General features: G+C 42.8%; 1 protein-coding gene across 1 annotated transcript; it reads left to right on the top strand.

Moving 5' to 3' along the window:
* The first annotated feature begins 1,080 nt into the window (after nucleotides 1-1,080).
* LOC140228536 (uncharacterized) lies at nucleotides 1,081-11,810 on the top strand. Its single transcript, XM_072308768.1, has 8 exons — nucleotides 1,081-3,010; nucleotides 3,469-3,654; nucleotides 4,208-4,420; nucleotides 4,846-4,993; nucleotides 6,666-6,769; nucleotides 7,825-7,950; nucleotides 9,120-9,222; nucleotides 10,044-11,810. Exons 1-8 carry the CDS (start codon nucleotides 1,081-1,083, stop codon nucleotides 11,371-11,373), a joined length of 4,140 nt encoding a protein of 1,379 aa, XP_072164869.1. The 3' UTR covers nucleotides 11,374-11,810.
* Nucleotides 11,811-13,958: the final 2,148 nt, after the last annotated feature.

Below are 13,958 nucleotides of genomic sequence, written 5' to 3' on the forward strand. Positions count from 1 at the left end.
GGCCTATTCATCATCACATTCTAACACGAACTCTTCGATCATCATCACAACATCTTTTGTCAACCTATCCTGTAAACACACAGACATTATAGTAACTGATCCTTCACACCACCAGCTCCCATTCTTTGGAATGCATTACCCCAATATTAAAGGGACTTGTCAATCCTTGATCAGTTGATTCTTTTAGAGGGATCGTATAGTTTTGGTTGAGACCTGATTTCAGGTTTCTTACATTTTTTTGTGAGATAATGAGAAACCTCGTATGAAATATGAAAGAGCATGTAATTCCATGAGGAAGTCAACGTTTATTTGATGAAAATTGGTTTTGAAATGGCTGAGATATCCAAAACAGAGTAATTCTAATAACGTGTGGGACCCACCTTTTATTACGATCGCTTTGTTTTACTTTGTTTTTGGATGTTTCAGTCATTCCAAACCCGATTTTCATCAAATTAACTTTGAATTCCTCTTAAAACGGTATGTTCTGTACTATTTCATAAGTGTTTTCTTGGTATCTCACAAAAAGTTAAAAGCTCAATTCTCACCTCCACCAATACTGTACCATCCCTTTAAGAAGGCGCTGAAAACTTACCTGTTCATTGATGATTGTACATGTTATGTCAAGCCCATTATTAATGACAATTATTATGCGTTTTATAAGTTATTGTCTTTACTATTATCATTATCATCATTATTATTATTATCATCATTAATCATTTTCCCATAGGCAACATAGAAGTTTCCACTCAAGACCGCAGACATCGAGAGAAGAGGGAGCATGTTTCACATCAGTGGAATTCCCAGTCTCATGTGCCGCAGCCATCGGTGGTGGAGCACTTCCATCAAGGCCAACAGGGTGGCCATCGCGGATCGTCAGGATTGCATGTCGACCATCATCGAGAGTTAGGCAATAAACCACGCGGTCGTCATCGCAAGAGAGGAAAAAGGTTTCCGGGCGTTTCTTTGCACCATCTCCGACGTAACCATCAAACCTACCTCAGTCATCTTCGGCGTGTTCGTCCTTGGACAAGGAGCAGACAGCATCATCTAGACTCGGCGACCATCTCCGATGACCCCACGATGGCGCCCTCTTTACATGAGCGCATCCAGCAACAAGCGCGGAAACTGCAGCTAGTTTACGCGCGCTTGCGCGCGCGTGAGAAGACGCGGGAAAGGCAAAATCTGCAAGACACGCAAAAGCAACCAGTTCAAAAGCCTACTCGTCACCAGTATGGACAAGGCAGAGAACACAGACGATGGCAGAAGATTGTGAACATGAGGAAGATGCAAAACATTCGCCAGCAATATTTACACAGATTACAAAATACGTTGCATTCCAGGGCATACGACGGAAGTAGATCTCCAACACAGTCCGACATCGAAATGTATAGTTTGAGTGATTTGTCCATAGGTGGTACAACATCTACAGTATCATCGACCACAACAAGTGCCACCTTGCAAACAAGTGCAACAGGTATCCAAACTACTGAACAGTTCACTACACCGTCTCATGTTAGTACCACACCTGATAGTTATCAAGCCATGACCAATCGAGAAAGAATGAGGAATGATCGTCTGCGATACCAGTCAATGAGATCTCGATTACATCGACCAGGCGCTAGAAGTCCTCTACAAAGTGACAGGGAATCGTCTGATCAGGACGCAGGAACCCGGCCTAGCCATGGCAGGCTTCATGATCAGCCCATGAACAGCAATACTCAGGAAGATGAAGCAAGCGTCTTGCAGCTAGATCCGCGAGCTAGGGAAGATATGAGAAGGCCTATCAACGACAATGTTCCACGCGGAACCCTTAATGGGTCTCCAGAATATGATACCATAGCCGTGTTACCCAATGGTCCTGCAGTAGATTACGGAAATTTGAATCCATCTGCGGCCAATTCCCTATCGATAGCCAGAAATGAGGAACATTTAATTTCACCTGAGGGTCACACCACATTGTCGGTTATGGCGAATGAAGAAGCAAGGACAAGTCAAAATGATGCCCTCGGTTTAGAAGAGTCTATCCTCAGGATATCACCGAGCGATCATCACCATAGCAATGTGACAATAGGAGACATTCCATCCGATACGTGGGGAGAAGCGATTGAGGACAACGACGGAGGAAGACAAAACCCTGACTTTACTGTGTCGTCCGTCGACCAAACAATGCATCGCCTTCCGAATGAGTATAATTATGACACTGACTACGGCGATGACACGATCAGTTCTGTGGTCGAGGAAGAACGACGAGCTGCTGTGAGTGCAGACACATTTCCTGATACTCGTATAGATGATCCAGATTTATCGGAGAGCACTGCAGATGACGAAACTGTTAACGAAGTGTTATCAGTAGACAGAAGGAAACGTGCAAGACCTAGAATCCTAAGGGCATTACGGCCTGGGTTGGATGAGTGGAAGAATAGACGAGATGGTACTTTCACTGCAACGATGGAAAGCTCCCTCGATGAATACTATAATGACATCTATTCTGATCACCAAGAAGAACGTAATTCCAACAGCGAGACTGGAATACCGCAAGAATATCGACAAGTTATAATGGAGGAAGGATTTCTATACGGTTCTGCAGCTGCCCAGGTATATCCAGGTGCGTATGCTGAGACACACGAATCTGCAGCTCGACAAACAGTCGGAGAGTCGCCACATGGAGAGAGAGTGATCTCGGCGTCCACTCGAATCGATCCGACGGATGAAGATGGAACCGGTGATGGGCATCAGCTTAATTCTGGCAGATTGCAGGCGAACTCTGATCGCGACGACGATTGGGCGCGTAATCTGAACAGTATCTACAACGACCGAAGAGTTGGTCAATCAACCTCTTCGGTGCAGTACAGCAGAATTAGTCACGGTACATCAGCACAGACTGTTCACGGAGACTCTTTACCATCTGCGAGAACGGACACAGAGCATCGTAGTTTTGCTCCTTCCAGTCAGATTGGAGGTTACAACGATGTCTTCCTTAGAGATTATGCCCGGCGTTTTAGTGTCAGAGGTTCGTACACCGTTTGTAATTTCTTAGAATGTAAGATTTTCTCCTTTTGAAACTTTCCTCTGTTGGCGTTGTAATTTCAGGTAATTTTCCCCTTGCGTCTTTTTTCTTTTTCATCGCAATCATTTTTCAACAAAGATGCAATGCTAAAGCTCTATTTCCCCATGATTAGTACTCGGTGGGATTGTATACATCGATAATAAAGAGAGAGAGAGAGAGAAAAAAGTTTGAAGTGTCACAAGATTTACCCAAAATTGATTCTGGTAGATGCGAATAACCGGGTACTGTGCCCACTACCATATTATAACGTAGGTGAGTTTCCCCGACCACACCGCTTAATTTGTCATTATTTCAAATCGTCATTATAGTGTACGAATCTTCTAAACGTATTTGACCGACATGACTTTGAAGATTGAACAACGTCAGAAAATTGACCGTCTGTACATTGGACTGACCAACAGGAGGTCACGACGCCGGTCCAGTTGCATGGGGAGCTTGGCGCGACTGGTCGCTGTGCTCCCGGTCATGCGGGCATGACGGCATCAAGACGCGGGTGCGTCTCTGTCACAGTCCGGCCCTAGGGGTCTGCCGCGGAGTCAACAGCGTGCAGAAACAGGAGATACGATGTACCCTGGAGAGGTGCCCAGGTAGGTTCTTTGGTGCAATACCATCACCATAAACAGGTCAGGTGGCAAGTGGTACCTGTATTCGTCGCGTGCGCGACGGCCGCTCTTGGGTCATTTCGTGCCTGTCTCGACCTATATGCTCATTCGAGAAAGACAAAGGATACAACACATTTCGTTACAGTTACGAACGCTGAGCTGCGGCAATGTTTGTGTACATATCAAGATATGTTTGTATGTAAAGGGGGGGGGGGTGTCAGATTATTGGTTCATCGGAACGATGTCACACGTGTGAGCCAAAATTTAAGCGAGTTGAATGCTATACCATTCCATTTGTGTCTTAGTCTTTGTCCCCGTGTCTCTCACTGTCTCCTCCCGGCCCCACCCTATCTCCTCCCCCGTCTCACCTTCCCTCTCTCCCCCTCCTTTCCCACACACACTCTCCCTAACAACTCTACCCCTATCCTTTCTCCCTTCCCTCTCTCCCTATTTTCTCATCCTCCCTCCCATCTCTCGTCCGTTGACTCTTTCTCTCTCTACCACTCCCCCCCCCCCCATTTCTCTCTCTCTCTTTCAGATAGCTGGGACGAGGATGAGGCACCCGGGGACCACTCCCTACAGCCATGGAGTCATTGGTCCGACTGGAGTCCTTGCTCCCCCTCCTGCGGGATCGGACGGCAGCAGCGGATGCGATCCTGCCTGGTCGGCTTCGACGACGGGAGGACGAGCGCCTGCGACGGCTCGAGCCTGCAAATTCAGATATGTCACAACACGGAGTGCGATAATTTTGGTATGTTTACAAATCTACGTACGTGCTAGCATCTCTCTCTCTCGATCGATATGTATAGGCCTACTATATTTACTTACTATATATGCACGTATTATACTATCATATATGGCATTTGAAACCTGTGATGAGTCCATCGTCTCTCTTAAATCCATCTATCAAAACTGAAACAATAATGGCTAAGGAGGGAATTTTCATAATTCATGTAATATTCTCATAGTTGATATTTTCAGCACTCTTGAGAATTATGAACATGTGCATAGACCTAGTCTTACTCACTCTTTAGAACGGTCATTAATATTCTGGGTTCGAGACAATCTGCCGCTTCACAAAAGTGCATGAATATGTCTGTGTCTATGATACAAAGTTGTTTTGATTTATGAATGCTGACATCCGTAAAACTTCTTATTGCAATGTTTACGACGAAGGTCGTGCGTCACGTGATTTCGACGACCGTCATGTGACGCGAATTAAGTGTCACGTGGACGGAACTAGAGCCCAGCTGCCCTTGGAGCTCTTCTGGACTGGTCCCACTGGAGAGAAAATTACTCATGCCATGGCGCGGCAGAGCTCGAGGTGACCGTTATAATGATCTTTTGTTGTTGTTGCTTTTTTTTCAAAGATTTACTTCATCTTATCATTTTTTTTTTACACTCTAAAAAGACCCGAGTCAGAACTGACCCGGAACTGGGTCCGTTGGGGTCATACACCGTTCCGGGTCAGAAATGACTTGGAATTTGGTCATGAAGACCCCGAATGGGGTCATCCTGACCCGATTTCTGACTTTGAATGGGTCATATCTGACCACATTCCTGGTCATTTCTGACCCGGAACGGTGTATGACCCCAACGGACCCAGTTCCGGGTCAGTTCTGACTCGGATGTTTTAAGAGTGTACATTCTTTAAATCTTGTAAGCGAACATTGAAAAAATGTAGATGTTATATCATCACGTACTTCACCTAGTCATGTTGTCACCACTACTTCGTTTGTTTTGAAGTATAGTTAATACGAGAGTCACTTGCAGCAGGCCAAAGAGAGAGAGAAAAAAAAAGAAAGAAAGAAAGAAAAGAGATCCACAGAACTCATTCCACTCCTTCAAACATAAAAAGGCATACTGAAATCAGGGAAGTTACATCCTGGTAACACGAACTGGAGCAATGCACACACTAGCGAAAGCAAAGTGAATCCGAAGAGAAGTCTCTGGCACAGAACGATCAGCAATAACATGGATCTGTGCAATTCCACAACAGATTTGAGTTGATTTTGATGAATTGGATAAAATCAAACAAGCAGAATGGTGTGTTATCAATTTTAAAGTCTTTTATTTCTTTTTTAATCTCATAAGTCTGATTTTGTTTGAACGTCTGTCATCAGGTCGTCCGATATTACCCACTTTATCCAAGTTTACTTGAACAAAGTGTTGAGTTTTGTATTCTCAACGACTCCCAATAACTCCCCCAATATTATGACCCAGTATACAATTCGACAATACGTTTGGTATCTCGGCAACTGAGTGTAATTCTGTCTCAACTTTTTTTTTTTTTTGGGGGGGGGGGGTGGGGGGGGGGAGGAGGGGGATTAATCATCAGATAAACATGATTTAATACATGCAGTCAAATATTGCATGGTGATCAGTAGTGATTGTTGTTAATTTTTGTACACCATGGGTCAAATTATTAATCCACATTTCTTTATCTGTCAGAAACCTTTAAGTATGCAATACTAGTTTGGAAATAAATGTTTCTTTTTATGGTAACCACTTGTAAAATCCAAATGGTATCTAAGAGGCACGTTCATTTCACTGGTAGGTGCACACGCAGTGACGAGTTCTGTAAGTATTCAGCAGGACAAGGTTCGTCATTGGGAAATAGGTATTGGTGAGTGGTTATAAACCAGCAGGTCACATTTACAAGCGTATAAGCAGGGCCGTTTGTCGTCTTTTTCTTTTCATTTGTAAGCGTTTGGTGTTTTCTCTTTCGCCTTTCCATCGCCGCCATTACTTTAATCAAAAGTCTCGTTCTTGGCGGTAGAAGAGGCATATTCCTTTCAGCTAAGTCCACTGTGAGATTATATTATCTCATCCATGAAGCCGCAATAAATGTCTATCTGTCACTCTATTAGCACGAGTGCTGATTGACACCAAAGCACAGAGTTACCTTTTGTCATTAATTTTATTGCACGCTTACCTTCTGAGACTGTCCTTCACAGGCAGACAACTTGTCATCATTATTATCATCTTATATATAGATACCGGATTGAAGGTGACACGCTCATCGTTTACGACAGTCACCTGAGTGAAGGCAGCTATAACTGTCATGTGGTGTATGGCTCCAGAGGTGACAGAAGCGAAGGTACAGGGAGTGATCGACTAGTTGTATAGCCATCAGAATATCGTTTAAAACACTGTAAAAGAGAAGGTTTACATAATTAACTTGACACTAAATTATATTAGAAGTGTATAGGCTCTTAACGGGTTCAAACAACTAAAGTCTCTAAATTTGATGAATGAATACATGCCTGGAGCCCGAGTAATAGCGCCTCGAACCATTCCATTGATTCCTTGACGAGTTGATCATAATATAGGTGTGACTTGTTAGGTTTTTAACAGATCATTTATTGTATACCAAGAGACAGCGACCATGTAGTCTGCGGACATGAAATCTTTGAGATTCACTCGTAATTCACAGTTCACAAACTCCAGTTTGGAAATATTAAACGGGAATAAAAGACTTCAATTAGGCACCAATACAAGCTCGACCTGTCATTTTATTTCGATTCGCTATCCCCTCTGGTACGTAGCTTACAAGAATTCCAATCAGCAAGTACATCACGGCCTCGCGGTTACATGAGATTCGTTTTCTTGTTCATCATTGCAATGGAGGATATAGTCGAGATCACATGACATGACGTTTAGCAATCTCCTAATCATGCTTTGAAACAGCACGCATAAGGGGTTCTTTTTTCGGTGCAAGGGACTTGAATGCGCAGTGATCTTGTGGGGCGTGAATAACTATACATGCATGAAAATGAACCAGTTTGGGAGGGAAATCGAAGAAGAAAAAGAAAAAAAAAAGATTATAGATTCTTGTATGAGACAGAAGTGGAAGTCTGTCCAGGCGATACGTGATAATTCTGCGTCACGGACGCATAATTATGTCTGTGAATCAAAACCCCTATCACGTGTTAAATTGTTGAATCTCAGTGAAATGGATTAATCGCCATAGGCCGTTTCGACTCGCTTGACAATCGCCATGGCTGCTTCAGTCATAATGCATCCTTACGTGCAAACGAACCAATTCGAAAATCAAATGACCCAAGATATCGTTTGAAACGAAAGTCCAATGTTTTATTTTTTTTCCGTTTCTTAACCTCCTCCTCCCCCCCCCCCCCCGCGACTCTCGCACAGCCACGGGAAGCTGTCGATCTCACCCCTGTCATCGTCACGGTGTGTGCCTCGACCGCCCATCGAAGGACGGGACGCCTTACACCTGTCTGTGCGCCGTTGGGTATGAAGGCCTCCGATGTCACATGTGTAAGTGCGCCGACGTTTGGGTAATACCACCAGAAATTTGCAACACGAATCAATTAACAAATCAAATCCCGAAAACAACCTTTCTGTGGTATGGTGCTGTTTTGTTTCATTTTCTTGTCCCCCCTCCCCCTCCCCTCCCCCTCCCCCCTCCCCACCCTCCCCCGATTCATGAGTCAGTTTTTGATTCATCATAAGGTGGATTAAGAAATTATCTCTCATATGAGGCCTTTGCTGTTCACATCTAATTATTTGTTTCGGCTGCGAAATATTCAAGACACTCTTAACAATGCTATAAAAGTTATGAATAACAGTCTGAAATTGGCAATAGAAGATTATGTTTATATTTCTCTTACCAAATTTGGAACTTCTTGAATTTCTTTCTGAGTTTGTACATAGTTAATGAATTACTCAGTTCCATCATCAACATGATTTATCTTTATTTTTCCGGCAAAATGAAAGAGCACTTGACGTCCCTCCTTCAAAAGGCAGGGGGAATGACATTGCCCTTATAGCATAATGTCAGTAAGAAGTCGACGAATGTGTACTTTTTAACTAAAAATGAAATTTGGTGGCATTCTCTTTACATTGTCTTTATATTGTTGACTTACTGTGATATCACGAGTTGTTGAAGGCTTATCAGTGATGACTGCACATGGATTTATAACCAAAACTTCGAAAACGTCACTTCCATATTGTATCTCCATGGTACTATTATAATATTCTTACAGACTCTGTATACCCACGTGCATGTTTGAGATACTAGTAAATTCCTGTTTAAGGAAGAGTCCGCTTAAAGCGTAACTTTTAAAGCGCAAAGTAAAATTTAGAGGGTGATTTTGAATGATGATGCGATAATGATTTCTGCAACAAAATTTCCCCAGGAATTTGATGGGTTAATAGATATAACGCTACAAACTGGCAACACGAATCTTAAAGGCTGCTCCATAAAACATACATCTGTGTACATTTCCATACCAAGTAGGCCTACATCTGTGGCAAACATCAGAATGTTGGACGTCATTTATTTACCACACACAATGATGCAACTTTCTCGACATTGACAAAAGCACTGCGGAAATAACGCATTAATTAAAAACTTTTACAAACACATCCCGTTTAACGCATTCAATAGATTTTAACTGCCATTTTGCTTCTCCATTACACACTAGCTGCCTATCTTGAAGGTGACGTCATCCTCTTTTCTCTCATGGGATGGTTCGTCGTCACAAGTCTTATTATTCTCGTCGTCATCGGGGTCTGTTGTAATAAACGGTAAGTATAGCGGCCCGCAAATGGCGCCATTAAAGGCATAATTTACCATTTGCAGATGAAACAAAAACCCAACATTAGTGCTTTAAAATAGTTCTAAAATGTGAGTTAGGGATAGAAACAACCACTGTAAAAATTTGAATCCGTATAATCGATGTTAAGTATTGTTAAATACACAAAATGTGAACAATAGTTATAATAAGAATGCTTTCAGACTGAACCGTATACAGTTATGGTTTATTGAGAAAAATGCTGATATCTCCTCATATTTTAGGCTTTATTGCAAAAAAATTTATATGGTAGGATGTTTTGTGATACAACAGACCTACACATATGCATCAAATGTGATATCTTGAACATTTTTGAAATCACTGCTCCCAAAGGTAAACTGGACCTTTAAAATGTCGGCGACAAAAGCGTTTTCGTGACTACCACGACTGCCAGTGACTACAAGTGCTCGCTGGGATGAAAATGCTATGGGCAAAGGAGGAGTCAACCTTAATGGGCGTTACTTTGCAATACGTCTCACTTATGCTCCACGCATGCGACCTCTGTTTGCTCGACATAGTATAATATACGCCATATGCCTAATGAACATCAACTGTGTTTTCCCATTCAACTTTAGAAATCAAACTGAGGAAAGCAAATCAAAATAATGTACTACATTTGCTTTAACTTTGTACTGATCTACACCAGATGCATCAAGACCATTATGCAATGTTCTTATGAGTCCTTCGACGGACGTATGCCTTTGATAAAATCCTTTTATTCGCACAAACCATTTTCATCTCAACTTACTTCCTTTCATCATTACTTGTTTCCAGAATTAAAAAGTTGAAGATGAAGCGGGAGCTTGAACTCAATGACGCTCCTGCAGAGAAGCTCCTTGCCAAAGTCGTTCCGATAGACACAACGCATGACATCGAAAGCGACGTCGAGGAGACCACAAGCCTACTACCTAAGGTTGATATCAAGTCGAACGTGGGTGGAGTCAAAGCATCATCGAAGAAACATGAAGAATCGCAGAAGGGTGAATTAAAGAAGCGGGACAGTGTTGATTCCGACTCTGCCGCGAAAACACAACAACTCCTCGCTAAGGCTGCCGCGAACAAAGTCAAAGCAGTCATAGCGTTTCAACGTATGAAGACAAGAAAGAAGCATAGCAATCAGAATAACTCGAACAAAGTGGACATCAGCAGCGATGAAAGTGACACTGACCTGCAGAGTGAATTGCAGAAGATTCAACACTTGACCACCCAGCTTTCCTGCGAGAGTCCTCAGCGAAACAACAACAATATCGTCTGTATGAAAAGTTGGGAGTGTGACCACGATTTTGCCAATCTAAGTTATCAAAACATTAATGAGAGCTTCGATATTTCATTCGAGAGTTACGACAACTCGAGGGTTTCCGAGGACCTCAACACCTCCTCTATCATTGGCCAGGACGACTCGCTCTTCGAAATATCTACCGAGGACTACCGCAATTTCAGGGTCGCCAATGCATTCTCCGCATTTAGAGGATCTCCGGCGTCTCCAGCGAATCCGGCGATAATTGAGGCGGTCGCATCACCCAAAATTCATATGCTGTGTCAGTTAGAGAATGTCAAGGAGTATCCTCACTTGCATTCAGAGAGAGGTGTGACGTACAGCTCTGGTGATTTAACCCAAGAGAGTTTCACCGCGGAGTTTGACAGACAGTGGCAAGGCAGACCTGTGTGTTCAACACCACCGAGACGAAATTTCGGCGCGCGTCTCCGCCTTCCACCGACACCCTCGCCTTCGATGAGCCCTTCTCGTCCACAGCTGGTCGTCAACGCTGATAGATCTAGAACGCAAACTCTCGGGGACGAGGACGTGATTCTGGATCGATATCATGAGCAGAAGGAAACGTACTCTCCTTCTCCCCGTCGCACTCCAACTTTCTTCATGAACGGCGCGAGTCCGGCGGACAGACGCTCGATTGGTGTTAACGACTCCGTCTGCTTGGGTGACGCTTCGCAATCTGAACAGATTGGGGACACTAGAGGCGTTAGTGCAACAACTGCTGAGGTGCGTCAATCGGAGCTGGAGACGGATTCCTGGGAAGATTGTGTCTACTACGACTTCTCAACCGACCAGATAGAGAAGATCGGTGCAAGAATGAGTGATTCGTGACGGGGGAAGGTCCAATATGTACTTGTATGGCGGCTTCCACAGCACCGAGCAAACTAATCACTGGATTGCAACCCAGTTTAGATTTGCCTACAACAAGACGGGGAAAGGACGGCGAAGAAAGCTGACATTACTGCAGATATTTGGAACGGTACTTGGTCATCTTCCAACTGTGAGCTTGTTTTGTGCGAGTCTCTTGAAATGCTGTTCGTCTTACCAGCTGCGAAGACTTCTCTGCTTCTGCTCCGATGTAATGCTCAGTTGAAATGGCGCCACGTCCCCCGATCCATCGTACTCACACCAAAAGTGCGAAGATTGAGAAAAGCGTGCCATGACTGTATCAGAGGACTTAATGATACCGGGTCCCTCGATATCGTGAAATGCTTGCAGGTCCGACATAATAACACATTTGACGTTTCATGTTTATTGGCAAAGATAAAGTACATGATATTTGGAACCGAGTCTCATTTCCATGGTGTTGTTGTTGTTGTATATGTGCGGGTTGAAGTGACATTTTGTGTATGTGTGTGTGTGTGTAGTAGTAGTAGTAGTAGTAGTAGTAGTAGTAGTATTTGATCATGATAATGTAGTGAGGCTGTAATGCATGTACACCAAGACCTTTCGTTTAGAAATGACACCAAATAGTCGTTGTACCATCCATATTCACTTTCTTTCCATCAAAATCAACGGCAGTCCTGTATTTGAACTTTACATAAGATAGTAGCCTCTTTTAACACAGAAAGCACTCCGAGAGTGAATAAACTAAAATAAATCTCAAGCCCATATTAGTGTTAGCTCTCATTGCAGCTCAAAGCTTCAATTAAATTTACTGTAAAGAATTTTGACAGGGATTGTGCGGGCAGCTATTGAAATCTTGGAACGACGCTTGTTCTTCGTATGCATTGCCCTTTCTTTACGCGCTAGCGCCTAATAACTGATCATAATCATTCTAATTTAAAAACACACCATGTCCATAATAATGACATTCTTAGATAGATGATGGCAACTTGATAAGATGATCCATGCCAGCAAGATTCGTCTACGTTTGAAACACTTTGACGAGTAAGAACAGAATGATTACACTTGAAAACCCAAGTCGCAAACACAAAACTGAGTTCGACTAAAAGCCACTCGCCAAATCAGTTGCATGTGACGATCATCCATGTAAAACAACGTACCATCGAAAGTGCATTGATCCATCGCTGCAATAATTTCGCAATCGATGAAGGTCATTACTCTGTGACCTGAATTCTGTCTCTCTTTTGTTTTCACTCTGCTGTATATTATATTTATTGTCGCCACTACGTTTTGCATCCTCCATACGATTGTTGTGAAATGATGCTCTCTGGCCACATAGCTATATACACAATTCATTAAAAAAATATGTTTTCTAATATTCATTGACAGACGTAGTGACCTTTGACCTTTTTTTTCGCGCCATTACCATTAATTTTTTTGGTGTCTACTCTGTATACAGACTGCTGTATAACGATTCTTTCAGACTTTCACCGCATCAAAGGTATAGATGTGGATTTACGACTGAACACCTGGGCTGAACACGTCTTTTGAAGTCTCACTTGTGCATACGTACGCATATAAGATCACGGACGGAAAGTGAAAAGCGAAACCATGTTCATTTCGCGCCCAACTGCACATTGATGGGACATGTATTTTCGTACTTCTGTGAAATCTTGTCCGTCACAACCCTGAATTAGAAACCGATTAAATCATAAACATACTTGACAGATATGGTCTTGTTTACGCAGCTTCACTTGTTTTCGCAGTATTGAAAAAAAAAATCACTGAAGTGGAATGTACTTGAGGGTCTACATTTACAATGCTGAATTTCGCCATTCTGGTTATTTCGTACAAGAATTGCGATTAATATGATTGATTCCTAATTTGATCCCAGAAGATGATGAACAGCCACTTCACAACGACAAAGACCGTCGGCGAAAGATTCTATCAAAAGAAAAAGAAGAAGAAGAAGAAGGAAAAAAAAAAAAACCCACCGGTTCTCACTCGAAAAACAAAGGAAAGCCACGTTGATAAATTCACGTTGTGGAGATTCTCGAATGCCATGGTTGAAATCGGAAGTGGCAATACATAAAACATGATTTTGTCCAGTATATTCCGTCGTGTACAACCAGACGAAGACACGTCTTGTCGAGAGCAGAATTAAGAGAGCTCTCGTACTGCTTTGTATGACGTCACAGTTATGACGCACGATGCACTATCAATAGAAAATGAGCGTTGCCACCGAAGCTTCGAGAGATAAAGGGGAGGAAAAATAAAGATGGTGCAAAGCAAGGAGAAAAGGAGGCAGATAAAGACAAAAGGAGAGACACTAAATATGTAGAAAGGGATAGACATACAATGTCTTCAAAACTCTGCTGCAATTAAGGTTACTGACCTATAATGGGAAAACTGCTCACATCACACCATGCAGATTTATACGTTCTCTCCATTGGCTTCCTGTTTAAAAGCGAATTATGTGCAAAATTACTTTTTTTTTTTGTTTATCATGTGGTTCATTCAGCTGCATCTGAATCTCCGGAATTCTTTGTATTGTTATAACCCTCCCCGCA

Source organism: Diadema setosum, chromosome 5, assembly GCF_964275005.1.
Source record: "Diadema setosum chromosome 5, eeDiaSeto1, whole genome shotgun sequence".
Taxonomy (NCBI): domain Eukaryota; kingdom Metazoa; phylum Echinodermata; class Echinoidea; order Diadematoida; family Diadematidae; genus Diadema; species Diadema setosum.

Bases quoted from the DNA above. Each gene is read 5' to 3' on its own strand.
- LOC140228536 (XM_072308768.1), top strand. From the start codon at position 1,081: ATGGCGCCCTCTTTACATGAGCGCATCCAGCAACAAGCGCGGAAACTG. The intron at 3,655-4,207 runs GTAGGTTCTTTG...TCTCTCTTTCAG, and splicing joins TACCCTGGAGAGGTGCCCAG to ATAGCTGGGACGAGGATGAG. The intron at 4,421-4,845 runs GTATGTTTACAA...TTTACGACGAAG, and splicing joins CACGGAGTGCGATAATTTTG to GTCGTGCGTCACGTGATTTC.